The 17,740-nt window shown below is 41.8% G+C and overlaps 1 protein-coding gene across 1 annotated transcript; it reads right to left on the bottom strand.

Moving 5' to 3' along the window:
- Positions 1–7,185: 7,185 nt before the first annotated feature.
- Positions 7,186–11,992, bottom strand: Speer4f2 (spermatogenesis associated glutamate (E)-rich protein 4f2). Its single transcript, NM_001374718.1, has 5 exons — positions 11,830–11,992; positions 10,681–10,834; positions 9,327–9,458; positions 8,511–8,691; positions 7,186–7,791 (listed from the first exon to the last, which is right to left on the bottom strand). Exons 1-5 carry the CDS (start codon positions 11,966–11,968, stop codon positions 7,510–7,512), a joined length of 888 nt encoding a protein of 295 aa, NP_001361647.1. The 5' UTR covers positions 11,969–11,992; the 3' UTR covers positions 7,186–7,509.
- Between the last annotated feature and the right edge of the window lie 5,748 nt (positions 11,993–17,740).

The following is a 17,740-nucleotide window of genomic DNA, read 5'->3' as shown; positions in this document are numbered from 1 at the left end:
TTGTTTGTGTATGATATGGATTGGATAATAAGCATTGTTTCATAGGGATATTTCATTATAATTTTTTAAATTAGAAAGATTACTTAATATTAAAATTGCTATTTGTATACCAATTCTGTCTCAAGTTTACACTATGAAAGAATATCAAAGAAAAAATATGTATCTAATAAAATGCTATATGAAGTATTGATCACTCTAACATAATGTTCCTCTTGAGAAAGGAATATATATCCGCATTTTAGCATTTCAGCAGGACTGACAATGAAATGGCACACACTGAATGAACTTTTAACAGTTTTTGAAAGTAATACTTCTATGAGCTCTGTCCCTAAAGTTTGAGTCTGTAATGGTTGTTATGTTAACTTTCAGGTGGTATTTATCATGTTATCTATGGAATTCTAATTATGTCTTAAAGAGGAAACTACTTCAATGGGTTCATGCATAGCATTATCACTTTGTGTTACAAGAATTGGTCTTTACATAATTTTTGCTTCATTTTTTCAATTAAAAGCAAACATTTTCTAATAATTAAACTAATTTTAAATCCAAATATAATAAAAAAGTATATAATTTCAATTTCTAAAACATTTTTGTGTTTACAATTAAATGTGAAAAAACTGGATATCTACATGTATACCTTTAATTGAAAAGCTTGACATTTTAGAACATAGAAAAGATTTTAAATTTATATACTTAGATTTCTTTTTTCTTTCTTTCTTTCTTTCAGGGAGAACTTAGCGGGATTTGACCAAGAAGACTTTTATGAGATGTGCAGCAAATCCCCACTGTGACAGGCGGCTTTGTTATGAATATCTTCTTTATAAACAGTCCTGGAAATGCCTGGGTCACTTCTCCTTCCACAGTAGGTCACACAGCATGGTAATTCACTTTATGTTGCCTTCCCTTTTGGAGTTAAAATTCCATGTAAAGAAGAAAGTAGATCCTATGACATCTGTACTCTTAAAACTGATCTGTGTGCACTGGGGTTTTGTTTTGTTATTTATTTATTTATTTTTGGTTTTTTTAGCTTGTTTTGTTTGCAAGAGGAGTATGTATTCTGCAGGACTGTGACTGTAGCTATTCTGAATTTGGGTGGAGAGAAGCATGTTCCAATATGCCATTCTTTCAGCAAACTTTTTTATAACCAAAATTAAATAACTATGTACAAATTACAGAAGCTGACAGAAAAGTCTCTTACATGTAGAAATATGGTTAAGAGTAGACACAGCAAAGGATAATAGGTGTGTATGATGAGTGCTTACAGCAGCTGGCCTGCCCTAGGCCGCCCAATACTCTTCCAGATTCCCCCATCACACCCTTCACTCCACCACCTACCCTGTGCTTATGTTAAGACTCCCACTTTGCAACAAACTTATCAGACAGGGCTTTTACACAGGTTGGGGAGAGCTTGGATCACAGACAAAAGAAAGAGGGCAAGGGGGGGTCTTTTGTGTTCAAGTTGGACAGATTGCTAATATGCTTAGGACAAAAGGAAATACATGATTGTAGCTTGTAGAAAAAAAAAAAAAAAAAAACCAAAACAACAAAACATAAAAACAAAACCCAATCCATGCTAAAGTGGTTAGGGACAGGCAAGATGATCTTGGTAACTTCCAGTGGCCAGCCCCATGCAGCACTCTTGACCTGTTTCCCATGGTTAGCTGCTGCCAGGCTGTTCATACTTCTAAAGCCATCCACCACCTGTGGCTAGCCTACAGTGAGCTGACTGCCACTCGCACTTCACCTTTACCTCTTAAAATAATAACACAAAAGACTTGTAATATGCCAGCCAAATTTATTAGGGGAAATCTACAACCACAAAATGCCCACGCAAACAATACAAAACTCAACACATATAAATACAACCTGGACACTTAGATCAGGAAAATGAATCTACATTATTCTATTTCCCATTTATGAAATCCCCAGAGCCAGTTATTTATGGCCCTTATGTCTCCTGGTCCAGCACCATCTTCCTCTTCCTCCATCTTTTGTCCTCCATTCCCTCTCTCTTATCCATCTCACTTCCCCTCTCTAAAAATTTCAGCTCTGCCTTTCCTTCCCCTGCCAATAAGAGCCACTAGCCTTATCTGACCAATTAAGATCTCACCTGACTGTACCTGTGTTTAGGGACTCTTGAGGGAGCAGAACACACAAACAGCAATCCACAACATCCCCCACCCCTTTTGTCCAATTAAAAAGCTCTGAACAAGGAACTAGCAGTGGTAACATCAGAGCCCTGCATATATGCCTGGCAGCCTAGGACAATGAGTATGTGCAGGTCAGGCACTGTACCTAGACATCTCCAGAGATTTCTCTACTCAACTGGACTTGATCCTGTCCATCTAATGCAGCACATGCACTGAAAGGACAAAAGCCAACTGCAGGAGGTGTGGGGATGCCTCACAGGTTAGAGCATCTGCTGCTCTCTAGAAGACCCACATGGTGCCTAACAATCATCTCCAGGAATGGTTGTGGTTCCTTCTTCTGTCCTCTGAGGGAAATGTCTCTCGGGAGGAGCCACATACAGTATTACATTCATAGGAAAAACACCCATTCACATAAATGTTAAACATAAGTCTAATCAGCAACAGCAAAAACACAGCAAGCTTATGGTCAAGGACAACAGCATCTATCAAAAGCTATTTCCCAGTAGGACTTGGAAGGTCATTATATCTGCTGGGTGGTTATCATTGATGCTGTATTGCAAGTAAAACTGAGGCATATGGCTCTGCCTTCCTGATTTATTTTATATTCCTTTCTGAGTGTTTTTATATCCTCAGGAGCTCTAGAACAATGATTGTATATTACTCCGTATCTGGTCCACAGGATCATGAATGAATATGTGTTACAGAGTGCTATATGTTAGGAGTAAGAGAATTCATGACACCATGGATGCAGTATGGCAGTGATTACATCATCAAGTGTGTGTCCATGGGGTAAGTAAATTATCCACACAAAAAAGATCATCACCTTGTATACCCTTAGGTGGCTATGACTTTACTATGTAGCTCTGGCTGTCTAGAACTTACAAAGATCCATCCCTGAATGTGAGTTCTAGGTTTACAGCAGGGGATAGAACACTTGAATAAGGAAGATGGTCTCAAGAGTCACTACTTGCAAATTAATTTTTCTGCATAAGAAATAGAATTTTTAAAAAATAGGTTTTGAAAGTTCAATTAATATAGAGATAAAGGCAAAAACAAACAATGAAATACAAGAACAAGAACATATAACTTCTAAATAACTTAGCAACAATTGAAAGAACAAAAAACAAAACTTCAACCAAAACTCTAACAGAAAATTATTGTTCAGCAGCTTTTTTCTGCACTTTTAGCAGCACAGCCTTACAGCCTGCTGCTCCTCTTGGACATTTGGTAGCAGGGCAGCCGCCTCAGTTCTCTGCCAAGAGGCGCTGTCTAAAGAGAAAAGGGAACAACGCCCTGAATCAGCCATGGCTTCCTCAGTAGGGCCTATTCCCACTCAGGACATGTGCTATAAGAAGATTCATCTGAGGAAGATTCATCAGAGGAAGATTGTGGGTGCTGGAGATGGTGCTCAGCAGGGGCCTCCTAGCGTGGCAACTCATTCTGTAGGATGCTCTCTTCTTCAGCTGTGGCCAATCCCAGCTCTCTTGCAGCTTCTGAGACCTGGGAGAGGAAGGCAGTTACTAAGACACAGGAAAGGTGGGGAAAGTCATGGTAGCTGTCAGGCTGCTGCCTCCTAATACCTCAACTTTACTTGACAGTCAACATTAATATTTTAACTGAAATTATTGGTGTTAAATCTGCAGATAGGCAACGTATTCAAAAACAGTCACAAAACATGGTCTGAAAAAGATCAAGTCAGGCTTCTATCAACTCCAATCAAGAACATGGCAAAGGAAGAGACCTCAGTGGATTACAAGAAGAAAGGAGAAGGGCACAGGACACCCAGATCAATGATAATGAGAAGCACTCATTTGACATTTGTACTTGGCTCTAATCCCTCCAAGGTGCAGACACATGGGATGTCATATGACCTCTGCCTGTCTCCTGTCTAAGGGCCCAGAACTCACTCAAACCTCCACATAGCATTCTACCTATCTTGAAGACATGCAAGAATGTAACATGTTATTCACCTGTCACCCTGAGTGGACTGCAGACTAAAGCAGAGTTGAAAGTACACTTGCCAGTGGTAACAGTATCTCAAAAGAGGCTAATTCAGTGTCTCACAAGAGGCTAACTTCCCAGAATACTCATGTGAAGACAGAGCGATGAACAGCTACATTCCATTAGGAGGGTGGCTGCTTGGGAGTATGGACTAGAAAATTGGTGGAGGAAAGCAAAGATAGATCTAATGTGACAATGGTATCAGATAGTAATAGCCTGACTGAATTGTTTGTCCCTACCTGATATTCTTGAGTCTCCAGGTTGCTGGTCTTCCCCTGTTCGTCTTTACCACTCAGGTTCAATTCCACCAAACTTTGATGAATGGTGGCCCAATCAGCCTGTACTTCCTTGCTCTCCGGCTGCAATATCACCAACTTCTCTTTATAAGATTCTTGTCCATCAGTATCTGGCTGTGCAGGTTACTGGAAACACACTCTGCATAGTAAGATCCTGCAGCCTCCTCCTCCCATTTCTACTTACAGGTCCCATTTACCTGACCAGTACCCTGGTTCCCATGAAGACCTAATACAATCCACCTCAATACATCCATGACAGCTGTACAAACAGCAACCAGCCATTTCAGGGAAGAAGAAATTTTGGCTGCAGTCCAAACACCAAAAAGGGTTCATGTTTCTCCAAAAGAAAGAGGGATCTCCATCTACCCATGACAGCCCATGCATTGGGGCAACACCAATTAGTAGGGTGTAAGTACAATCAGGGTAGGTCCCTAGAACCAAAGGGAGGGCACTCTTTCCTTGTGTTACAGCTCACTCAGCTCTGTAAAACCCTGCCTGAGCCCCAGAGGACCAGGACAGCATAATAACCTTCTCATGATCTGAATTACTTTCCTATCTATTGGCTCCTGAGGATACCTGGAGAACACTGGCAGTGGTAACTGTCTCTTAGAGACCTAGGAAAACTGAGTCCAAAAGATCCAAGGTACACTGATGGCTCAAAAGCAAAAAGGATAGAACCAGACCTGCAGAATCTCCAGACCAGAAACAAAGGAAGGTAAAGATGTGAATACTATCAATAACAAGTGACCACACTGTATTGTTTTAAACATTAATTGAAAATTGAGCATAACTGAGGAGTTGGATACCAGCACTGTGACATGGCCTTTTTGTGCCTAGACATGGCTCAAAGGGAAAGTGGGAGGAGAACTTGAGTTCCTCTGCATGGATAGAGTCGGGTGAAATCAGCACTGACCAGTCTAAGCAACACTGCTGAGGCCCCTATTTCAAGTAAAAAACAAATTCTCTGTCCTCCTTCCAAAGAGCTCCTATTGAGGCCATGGACCTTGTATAAACATGGCAACATCTCTCTGGCAAGGCTTGCCCCCTTACCATATCTGTAGCAAGTTTGTCACAAGGCAGCAGTCTATTTCATTCTGCTGCTGTAATATGCTTTCCAGTTGTGATAGTTTGTATACTCTTGCACCAGGGAGTGGCAACATTTGGAGGTATGGCCTTGTTGGAATAGGTGTGACCTGGTTGGAACAGGTGTGACCTGGTTGGAGTAGGTATGTCACTGTGGGTGTGGGCTTAAACTCTCACCCTAGGTGCCTGGAAGTCAGTCTTCCACTAGTATCCTTTGGATAAAAATATAGAACTCTCAGCTCTGCCTGTGCCATATCTGTCTGGATGCTGCCATGCTTGATGATAATGAACTGAACCTCTGAAGCTGTAAGCCAGCCCCAATGAAATATTGTTTTTACACAATGGAGTACTACTCAGCTATTAAAAAGAATGAATTTATGAAATTCCTAGGCAAATGGTTGGACCTGGAGGGCATCATCCTGAGTGAGGGAACTCAATCACAAAAGAACTCAAATGATATGTACTCACTGTTAAGTGGATATTAGCCCAGAAACTTAGAATACCCAAGATACAAGATACAATTTGCAAAACACATGAAACTCAAGAAGAACGAAGACCAAAGTGTGGACACTTTGACACTTCTTAGAATTGGGAACAAAACACCCATGGAAGGAGTTACAGAGACAAAGTTTGGAGTTGAGAGGAAAGGATGGACCATCTAGAGACTGCCATACCCGGGGATCCATCCCATAATCAGCCTCCAAACGTTGACACCATTGCATACACTAGCAAAATTTTGCTGAAAGGACCAAGATATAGCTGTCTCTTGTGAGGCTATGCCGGGGCCTAGCAAACACAGAAGTGGATGCTCAGAGTCAGCTACTGGATGGATCACAGGTCCCCCAATGGAGGAGCTAGAGAAAGTACCCAAGGAGCTAGAGGGGTCTTCAATCCTATAGGTCAAACGACAATATGAACTAACCAGTACCCCCCCAGAGCTCATGTCTCTAGCTGCATATGTATCAGAAAATGGTCTTGTTGGCCATTAAAAGTAAGAGAGGCCCATTGGTCTTGCAAACTTTATATGCCTCAGTACAGGGGAATGCCAGGCCCAAGAAGTGGTAGTGGGTTGGTAGGGGAGTTGGGGGGGGGGTATGGAGGACTTTTAGGATAGCATTAGAAATGTCAATAAAGAAAATACCTAATAAAAAGAAAAAAAGAAACTATTTCCCAGCAAGACATGGGAGGTCATTATATCATTGATGCTGTATTGCAAGTAAAACTGAGGCATATGGCTCTGGCCTTCCTGATTTATTTTATATTCTTTTCTGAGTGTTTTTATATCCTCAGCAGCTCTAGAACAATGATTGTATATTACTCAGAACCTGGTCCACAGGATCATGAATGAATATGTGTTACAGAGTACTATATGTTAGAAGTAAGAGAATTCATGACACCATGGATGCAGTATGGCAGTGATTACATCATCAAGTGTGTGTCCATGGGGTAAGTGACATTATCCACACATAAAAGATCTTCTTGTATACCCCTAGGTGGCTATGACTTTACTATATAGCCCTGGCTGCCTAGAACTTACAAAGATCCGTCTCTGGATATGATTTCTAGATCTACAGCAGGGGATAGAACACCTGAATAAGGAAGATGGTCTCAAGAGTCACTACTTACAAATCAATTTTTATGCATAAGAAATAGAATTTTTAAAAATAGGTTTTAAAAGTTTAATTAATATAGAGATAAAGGCAAAAACAATCAATGAAATATAAGAACAAGAACATATAACTTCTAAATAACATAGCAACAACTCAAAAAAAAAAATCAAAACTTCAACCAAAACTCTAAAGGAAAATTATTGTTCAGCTGCTTTCTCTTTCTGTACTTTTAGCAGCACAGACCTACAGCCTGCTGCTCCTCTTGGACACTTGATAGCAGTGCAGCCAGCTCAGTTCTTTGCCAAGAGGCGTTGTCTGAAGAGAAAAGGGAACAACACCCTGAATCAGCCATGGCTTCCTAGTTAGGGCCTATTCCCACTCAGGATAAGTGATATAAGAAGATTCATCTGAGAAAGATTGTGGGTGCTGGAGATGGTGCTCAGCAGGGGACTCCTGGGGTGGCAACTCCTCAGCAGGGCCCTCCTGGGGTGGCAACTGCTCAGCAGGGGCCTCCTGGGGTGGCAACTCCTCAGCAGGGGCCTCCTGGGGTGACAACTCCTCAGCAGGGGCCTCCTGGGGTGGCAACTCATCCTGCAGGATGCTGTCTTCTTGATCTGTGGCCAATCCCAGTTCTCTTGCAGTTTCTGAGACCTGGAAGAGGAAGGCAGTTACTAAGACACAGGAATGGTAGGGAAAGTCATGGTAGCTGTCAGGCTGCTGCCTCCCACTACCTCAACTTAACTTGACAGTCAACATTAATATTTTAACTGAAATTATTGGTGTTAAATCTGCAGACAGGCAACATATTAAAAAACAGTCACAAAACATGGTCTGAAAAAGATCAACTCAGGCTTCTATCAGCTCCAACAAAGAAAGAGACATCAATGGATTACAAGAAAGGAGAAGGGCACAGGACACCCAGGTCAATGATAATGAGAAGCACTCATTTGACATTTGTACTTGGCTCTAATCCCTCCAAGGTGTATGCACCTGGGATGTCATATGACCTCTGCCTGTCTCCTGTCTAAGGACCCAGATCTCACTCAAACCTCTGCATAGCATTCCACCTATCATGAGGACATGCAAGAATGTGACATGTTATTCATCTGTCACCCTTAGTTGCCTGCAGATTAAAGCAGAGTTGAAAGGTACAATTGCCAGTGGTAACAGTGGCTCAAAAGAGGCTAATTCAGTTTCTCACAAGAGGCTAATTTCCCAGAAGGCTTGTGTGAAGACAGAGCAATGAACAGCTACATTCCATGAGGAGGGTGGCTGCTTGGGAGTGTAGATTAGAAAGTATGAAGCAAAGATAGATCTAATGTGCCAATGGTATCAGACAGTTATAGCCTGACCAAATTATTTGTCCCTACCTGATGTTCCTGAGTGTCAAGGATGCTGTTGTTCTCCTGTTCGTCTTTACCACTCAGGTTCACGTCCAAATGCTGTTGAATGCTGGCCCATTCAGCCTGTACTTCCTTGCTCTCCTGCTGCAATGTCATCAACTTCTTCTTTATAAGATTGTTTTCCATTAGGGCCCGGCTGTGCAGGTTACTGTAAGGACACTCTGCATGGTAAGATCCTGCTGCCTCCTCCTCCCATTTCTACTTACAGGTCCCATTAACCTGACCTGTACCCTGGTTCCCATGAAGACCTATACAATCCACCTCAATACATCCATGGCAGCTGTACAAACAGCAACCAGCCATTTCAGGGAAGAAGAAATTTTGGCTGCAGTCCAAACACCAAAAAGGGTCCATGTTTCTTCAAAAGAAAGACGGATCTCCATCTACCCATGACAGCCCATGCACTGTGGCAATACCAATTGGTAGGCTGCAAATGCAATCAGGGTAGTCAGTAGAACCAAAGGGAGGGCACTCTGTCCTTGTGTTACATCTCACTCAGCTCTGTAAAACCCTGCCTGAGCCCCAGAGGACCAGGACAGCATAATAACCTTCTCATGATCTGAATTACTTTCTTATCTATTGGCTCCTGAGGATGCCTGGAGAACACTGGCAGTGGTAACAGTCTCTTAGAGACCTAGGAAAACTGAGTCCAAAAGATCCAAGGCAAACTGATGGCTCAAAAGCAGAAAGGATAGAACCAGACCTGCAGGCTCTCCAGACCAGAAACAAAGGAAGGTAGAAATGGCCACTTCACAAGTGTTGGCCTCCCTGACAAGAACTTACCTATAGAAATTTATCTCCTTCTTGAGCTCCTCATTTTCCTCTCGGGCCTCCATGGTTGCCATCTCTAAGTCGTGTTGCAATGTCATGAGCTCCTTCTGCTTTAACTTCAGTTCTTCATAACTTTGATTTAGCCTGTGTTAGGGCCCGGCCCCAGGAAGACAGAACTCCATGAACTTAGGCTTTTAGGAACACATGAACTCAGGTTGAGTCCTGGACTACTGCAGCCATGGAAACCACACTCTGCATTCTAAATGCTGGGATTTTCTTAACCTTGGGAAACTGGCTATCCTGGCCCCAGAACGTCAGAAGCTAGGCATTCAGGTGGAGGATGCCCTGGCTCCCTGTGTTACTCAGTAGGGCTGAAGGACAGACTAACCAGTTATGTTCTCAGGAGCCTGGGCTACAGGTCATTGCCCACCAGACACCTGTGATGTTAATTCTCCTGTTTTCATAAAAGGGACTCTAAATCCTGGATACCTAATACTTTAGAGACAGATATTACACATGATTTGGGAGATGAGGCCAGACATCACCACGGATTTATAATCTGCCCAAGGGATACAAATATATGAACAGTTGTGACCACATAGTCAAAGTGCAATGCTATTTAAAGTGGGGACTACCAGACCTCAGGACCCACATCACCTGGAAACTGTTAGGCAGGTAAATCCTCAGGCAAAAACACCTACACCTAGATTCCAAATGGTGGAGAGAAATAAAAACATACAAAACATATTCACAGATCTGGACATGTGCATGCACACAGGCTCATAGACTTAGACCTATACACAAGATGGAGAAACAAAGAGTGAGAGAATGAGAGAGAGAGATGGAGACAAAGAGAACACAATGTGAGAAGAAATGTATGCAACATTACTGCCTCAGAATATAAGGCACACAAAGAGGAACAGGCATGAACTTCAGTCATTCTAATCAAGTGCTGAGAAGAACCATGTGGGACCAGGGCCCTCTAGATGCTACCTGGAGGTTCCAGCACTCAGTCACCTGCCAGACAAGTAAAAACAGAACTACAAACTCCCATCACCTAGAAACCTCCTGTCAAAGGCTTTCCAAATGAACCCTAGGAATTTATCACTGCCTCTATCCCTGAGTTTTTCACTCAGACTCCAAGTTCCTCTTTTCAAGTGGAGGGACCAGAAGAGTCTATTTCCCATCACACTCCTGACAAAGCTTCAGGCCTTGCCTCTCCTTTAAAAAGTGATTAGGGGCATGAAATGGGGCCCAGGTATGTTCTCATGGTATAGCTTCCCACAACCCACCCCTTTAAAAGCATAAGATAAGGGAGTCATTGCAGACTCCAGATTGACACTGCAGGTATTCGAGCAACGTATACCTCGTGATCTTGGATCCCAAGGTCAAGTTCAGGTAATCTCTCAGCCCATTTTTCTCTTGGCTAATGAGCTGGATCTCTTCCATCAGCTCCTCCTCTTCCTTCTCAAACTGATTGCTTGTGACAGGTACAGGGGATGATGTCTGTCTGTGAGCCACTGTAGGTAGATGAATACAAGAATATTTGATGTGAAAATGCAAAGAGTTTAGACTGTCTACAGAGAAGGAATACATGCCTTTAACCTAATGACACCACCAAGAGATTGGTCCCAGTATGAGATTTCTTCTCAGTGGATCTCAGTTCTACCATCACTCTAGAGAGATTAGGTGATACAAGTAGCCAGATGTTTCCCCAGTCTTCCTAAACATGCTTATGAGGACCAGAGAGATATCTTCTCAAGGGTACAACTTGGCTTCAGAGCACTGAGCCCTGTGGTTTCACAAGTCAGATGATAAATTCATTATTCAAAAGTATTTGAGATTTTGGAGATGCTCAGATATCCTATGTGTTACTCTAAGCCAAGGAATTGGCTTAAAAAGTCATGCAGGGGGAGAACATAGTCAACACAATGATCAATTCCCCCCACCCCCAAACACCAAACACCCCAGAAGTAGAAATAGAATCCCCCTCTGTCTGGGTGTGTCAACTGATAGTTGTTTGATTACAGTATAGAAATGCCTGCCAGCCACAATTGGTGATAAAAAAACTTAATGTAGGAACTGTCTCAAACAGGAGGTCTGAGTAGTTCTGAGAACATGAGGTCATGGTCTGGAGCACCATTCTCCCCCTGGCACTAATGTCAGATGACTACAGGAGCTAAAAGAAGCCATGGACTGAAGTGCAGGATTTCCCTCCCCAAAACTGGCATAACTTATACCTGTTGTCACTCCTGATAGGTCTAATTCTGTCCCAAAGTAACATCCACAATACCCAGTGGAAGTCAAGACTTGAAGTTCATAGCATAACAGCTTTGACCTTGCCAACGCCTGCCTTAGGGAATGGAAAAGTACTGTTCTGAAATCCTTGATGTTCAAGAATTGTGATAACCATGGAAATGTTTTCGCTACCCAGAGTCTCCAGTTCCACATTACAGGAAAGGCCAGCTCAGGCCACCCCTACCAGGAAGCTCAACATCCACTTCCCAGGACTTACTCCACATTCGCCAAGTCCACCTCCTTCGTCCTTCATTCCTCTCACATGGAAGGCCAGCATCCATGCTCCCCTCTCTTGTCTCTCTCCCATCCACATTGGCTCTCTGAAAAAGTCTCCTGAGTCGGACACACATGGTCATCTCTGAAATGGCCAGATACCAACTGGGAAATCTCAGTGAGCTTGTTGTCACTACAAACTTGTGACATCACAGAAGTTGCTAAGAACTCTCTCTCCAGGAGGCAAGAAGGGACTGCTGATGTCATGGAATACATAGAGCCTTTGGGTCACTGCTAATGTTCTCCCTGTACTGACAGGAAGCTGAGCTGCCCTTTTCTAGGGCATAGCCATTGAGCACATCCTCCTTCCAAAGCCAGGGTTTTTCTAGGCTTGATTGGCAACACCTAAGTAATTCCTATGTATCTAACTCAGTTTTTCCTTTCCAAACCCCTCTCAGAAATATCTCATCCTATCTTAAATTTTCCTCAATCAGCAATATGAACCATTAAACAACTACTGAGAAGTCATACCAGTACGAATATACAGCCAAAATCTACTCCTGTCTCATCATGTACAGGTGCATGAAATCTCATCCAGGCTGAGCTTGCAGGGCCAGTTGCAATGTGGGTGTGTGTTAGGGGCCACACTCATGAAGCCTTGTGCTTAGCATTTAAATTTGCCCCAAGATCCCTTAGGAGGGAGACATGCAGTCATCATGCTTCTGACAACAGTCTAGAGATCTGTTGGCAGAGGAAACTGAAATATTGGAGCCACCAATGAGTGGCCCTCAGGTTGTGTGTGGGGCGGTGGGGGGGGGGGAGGCTTTCCTCACTGCACCAAACTCACCCAGCAGTATTGCTTACAGCCCTCTCTGAGAAATACCATGAGATTCTGTATGAAGTAAATAATATATTCAACAGAGGTGCAGATGTGCAGACAGAAGATATAGGGAAATACAATAGACATAGGTTAGTTTACAGAGCAAGGGCCTAGCATCTTGTATTTGGGTTCATGATTGGCCCCACAAACCACACAAAAAACAATCTCAGTCAAATATGAACCATTCGTTAAATGCAGACCCCAAGTTGATTGATCAGAACCATAGCTCAGGTTTTGGGGGTTGAGCCATAGCCCCCAAAATCTATCTTTGTTAACGTATAAAGACAAAAACCCAAAAAGCAAAAACAAAAAACAAAACAAACAAACAAAAAACAAAAAACAAAAAGAAATGAAAAAAAATACAATCAGTTCATTTAAAGTTAGGGAAATATTCAGTGGTCAGTTCTGATCAGGCCATTTTAGATATAAAAATGCATATTGACTTAATTTGAGGGGTCCCACGGAATGTTTTATGAACCATTGTAAGATTAACAAATCTCATACAGAACATAACAGGTTGTGGACACCATGACTTTGCTCTGAGTCAAGTTATTTTTCTGTGTTGATGGTTGGCTGTCATATGACAGCAACAATCTGAAATATGGGGCAGACATAGAACACAATGGCTATTGTTAAACTGGGCAGTACATGCCTCAGCATTAGATTATCCAGGTCTCTCATAATGACTAGTTCTGTCTTCACAGTATTTGGAGGTCCCACTTGTAAGCCCAAATATTGGAAAGTGCAAGCAAAATTGTCGGAGCTCAAGGTTATCCTGGCCCACATGGGGTATTTGAGACCCTGTTTCAGAAACCAACACTAAAACACAGGCTACATCCAAGGCCTCACTTCCCAAGTCTTGTCTATTATAAAGAACTTACCATTCTCTCCCTTCCAGTCTTTCTTCTGGGAAGATGGAGAAGTGAAAATGTTCTTTCCATTCTAAGGACCATGTTCTCTTTTTTCCCTAAGCCCACATTAAGAACAAATAAAAGTGAGTATCATCATCTGAACAACTGAGTAATATCCACCTCTGCTAGTGTGATACTGTGCCGATGATAATCTTAGCTTCCTTTAGTGTTGCTGCCCCAGTAGGAAGTATCAAGTGCTGAAGCTAGAGCTCAGAGAACCTTTCAAGGGGCTAGACAGAAGCCATCAGAGACTCTACACTTCCTTGTCCTGAGATGAAATCCAGGAACACAATGTGAACTTGGTGGCCAATTAACCATACATCAACTTCTACCTCCACCTTTCTGCGTTCAGTACAGGAAAGTGTTTATGCACCTCCATGTCAGATTTATCTTGATATATGTCCCAGGGTGCAGACTTTTTAGAGAGTTGGGTATAGTCAAGAACTTGGTACCCTCAGTAAGATGTGAAGACTATCAATAAGAAGTGACCACACTGTATTTGTTTAAACAATATTTGAAAATTGAGCATAACTGAGGAGTTAGACACCAGCACTGTATCATGGCCTTTTTGTGCCTAGACATGGCTCAAAGGGAAGGTGGGAGGTGACCTTGGGTTCCTCTGAACAGATAGAGTGGGGTGAAATGAGCACTGATCAGTCTGAGCAACACTGCTGAGGCCCCTTATTTCAAGTAAAAAACACATTCTCTGTCCTCCTTCCAAAGAGCTCCTGTTGAGACCATGGACCTTGTATAAATATGGTAATATCTCTCTGGTAAGACTTACCCCCTTACCATATCTATACAGCTAGAGGCACGAGCTCTGGGAGTACTGGTTAGTTCACATTGTTCTTCCACCTATAAGGTTGCAGACCCCTTCAGCTCTTGGGTACTTTCTCTAGCTCCTCCATTTGGGGCCCTTTGTTCCATCCAATAGATGACTGTGAGCATCCACTTCTGTATTTGCCAGGTACTGGCATAACCTCACACAAGTCAGCTGTATCAGGGTCCTTTCAGTGAAATCTTGCTGGCATGTGCAATAGTGTCTAGGTTTGGTGGCTGATTATGGGATGAATCCCTGAGTGGGGCAGTCTTTGGATGGTCCATCCTTTGGTCTTAGCTCCAAACTTTGTCTCTGTAACTCCTTCCATAAGTATTTTGTTCCCTATTCTAAAGAGGAATGAAGTATCCACACGTTGGTCGTCCTTCTCCTTGACTTTCTTGTGTTTGGCAAATTGTATCTTGGGTATTCTAAGTTTCTGGGCTAATATCCACTTATCAGTGAGTACATATCAAGTGACTTCTTTTTGTGATTGAGTTACCTCACTCAGGATGACATTTCCCAGATACATCCATTTGCCCAAGAATTTCATAAATTCATTGTTTTTAATAGCTGAGTAATAATCCATTGTGTAAATGTACCACATTTTCTATATCCATTCCTCTGTTGAGGGACATCTGGGTTCTTTCCAACTTCTGGCTATTATAAGTAAGGCTGCTATGAACATAGTGGAGCCTGAGTCCTTATTACCAGTCGGAACATCTTCTGGGTATATGCCCAGGAGAAATATTGCTGGATCTGCCAGTAGTACTATGTCCAGTTTTCTGAGGAAATGACAGACTGATTTACAGAGTGGTTGTACCAGCTAGCAATCCCACCAGCAATGGAGGAGTGTTTCTCTTTCTCCACATCCTTGCTTCACCTGAATTTTTGTTCTTAGCCATTCTGACTGGTGTGAGGTGGAATCTCAGGGTTGTTTTGATTTGCATTTCCCTGATGATTAAGGATGTTGAACAATTTTTCATGTTCTTCTCAGCCATTTGGTATTCCTCAGTTGAGAATTCTTTGTTTAGCTCTGTACCCCATTTTTTAATGGGGTTAGTTGAATTTCTGGAGTCCAATTTCTTAAGCTATTTGTATATATTGGATATTAGTCCCATATCAGATTTAGGATTGGTAAAAATCTTTTCCCAATCTGTTGGTGGCCTTTTTATCTTATTGACAGTGTCTTTTGCCTTACCGAACCTTGCAATTTTACGAGGTCCCATTTGCCAATTCTTGATCTTACAGCACAAGCCATTGCTGTTCTAGTCAGGAAATTTTCCCCTGTGCCCATATCTTCTAGGCTTTTCCCCACTTTCTCCTCTGTAAATTTCAGTGTCTCTGGTTTTATGTGGAGTTCTTTGATCCTCTTAGACTTGAGCTTTGTACAAGGAGATAAGAATGGATCAATTTGCATTCTTCTACATGATAACTGCCAGTTGAGCCAGCACCATTTGTTGAAAGTGCTGTCTTTTTTCCACTGGATGGTTTTAGCTCTCTTGTCAAAGATCAAGTGACCATAGGTGTGTAGGTTCATTTCTGGGTCTTCAATTCTATTCCATTGATCTACCTGTCTGTTGCTGTACCAATACCATGCAGTTTTTATCACAATTGCTCTGTATTACAGCTTGAGTTCAGGCATGGTGATTCCCTCAGAGGTTCTTTTATTGTTGGGAATAGTGTTTGCTATTCTAGGTTTTTGTTTTTCCAGATGAATTTGCAAATTGTGCTTTCTAACTCAGTCAAGAATTGAGTGGGAATTTTGATGGGGGTTGCATTGAATCTGTAGATTGCTTTTGGCAAGATAGCCAATTTTGCTATATTAATCCTGCCAATCTATGAGCATGTGAGATCTTTCTATTTTCTGAGATCTTCTTCAATTTCTTTCTTCAGGGACTTGAAGTTCTTGTCATACTTTCACTTCCTTAGTTAGAATCACACCAAGGTATTTTATATAATTTGTGACCATTGTGAAGGGTGTTGTTCACCTAATTTCTTTCTCAGCCCATCTATCCTTTGTGTGGAGAAAGAACATTGATTTGTTTGAGTTAATTTTATATCCAGCTACTGCACTGAAGCTGTTTATCATGTTTAGGAGTTCCCTGGTGGAATTTTTAGGGTCACTTATATATATACTATACTATCATCTGCAAATAGTGATATTTTGACTTCTCCCTTTCCAAATTGTATCCCTTAAATCTCCTTTTGTTGTCGAATTGCTTATGCTAGGACTTCAAGTACTATATTGAATAGGTAGGGAGAAAGTGGGCAGCCTTGTCTAGTCCCTGATTTTATTGGGATTGCTTCTAGCTTCTCTCCATTTAGTTTGATGTTTGCTAATGGTTTGCTGTAGATTGCTTTTATTATGTTTTGGTAAGGGCCTTGAATTTCTAATCTTTCCAAGTCTTTTACCATGAAGGGGTGTTAGATTATGTCAAATGCTTTCTCAGCATCTAATGTGATGATCATGTGGTTTTTGTCTTTGAGTTTGTTTATATAGTGGATTACTTTGATGGATTTCCATATATTAAACCATCCCTGCATCCCTGGGATGAAGCCTACTGGGTGATGAGGGATGATCATTTTGATGTGTTCTTGGATTTGGTTTGCAAGTGTTTTTGCATTGATATTCATAAGGAATATTGGTCTGAAGTTATGTTTCTTTGTTGGATATTTGTGTGGTTTAGCTATCAGAGTAATTGTGGCTTCATAGAATGAATTGGGTAAAGAACCTTCTGTTTCTATTTTGTGGAATAGTTTGAGGAGAGTTGGAATTAGGTCTTCTTTGAAGTTCTGATAGAACTCCACACTAAACCCATCTGGTCCTGGGCTCTTTTTGGTTGGGAGACTATTAATGACTGCTTCTATTTCTTTAGGGGAAATGGGACTGTTTAGATCATTAATCTGATCCTGATTTAACTTTGGTACCTGGTATCTGTCTAGGATTTTTTTTTTTTAGTATAGCCTTTTGTAGTAGGAACTGATGGTGTTTTGGATTTCTTCAGGATCTGTTGTTATGTCTCCCTTTTCATTTCTGATTTTGTTAATTAGGATGCTGCCCTGTGCCCTCTAGTGAGTCTGGCTAAGGGTTTATCTATCTTGTTTATTTTCTCAAAGAACCAGCTCCTTGTTTGGTTGATTCTATGACTAGTTCTTTTTGTTTCTACTTGGTGGATTTCAGCCCTGAGTTTGATTATTTTCTGCTGTCCACTCCTCTTGGGTGAATTTGCTTCCTTGAGTTCTAGAGCTTCTAGTTGTGCTGTCAGGCTGCTAATATATGCTCTCTCTAGTTTCTTTTTGGAGG

The sequence above is a fragment of the Mus musculus genome, chromosome 5 (assembly GCF_000001635.26).
Source record: "Mus musculus strain C57BL/6J chromosome 5, GRCm38.p6 C57BL/6J".
Lineage (NCBI taxonomy): Eukaryota > Metazoa > Chordata > Mammalia > Rodentia > Muridae > Mus > Mus musculus.
This window is presented reverse-complemented; position numbering and strand designations above follow the sequence as displayed.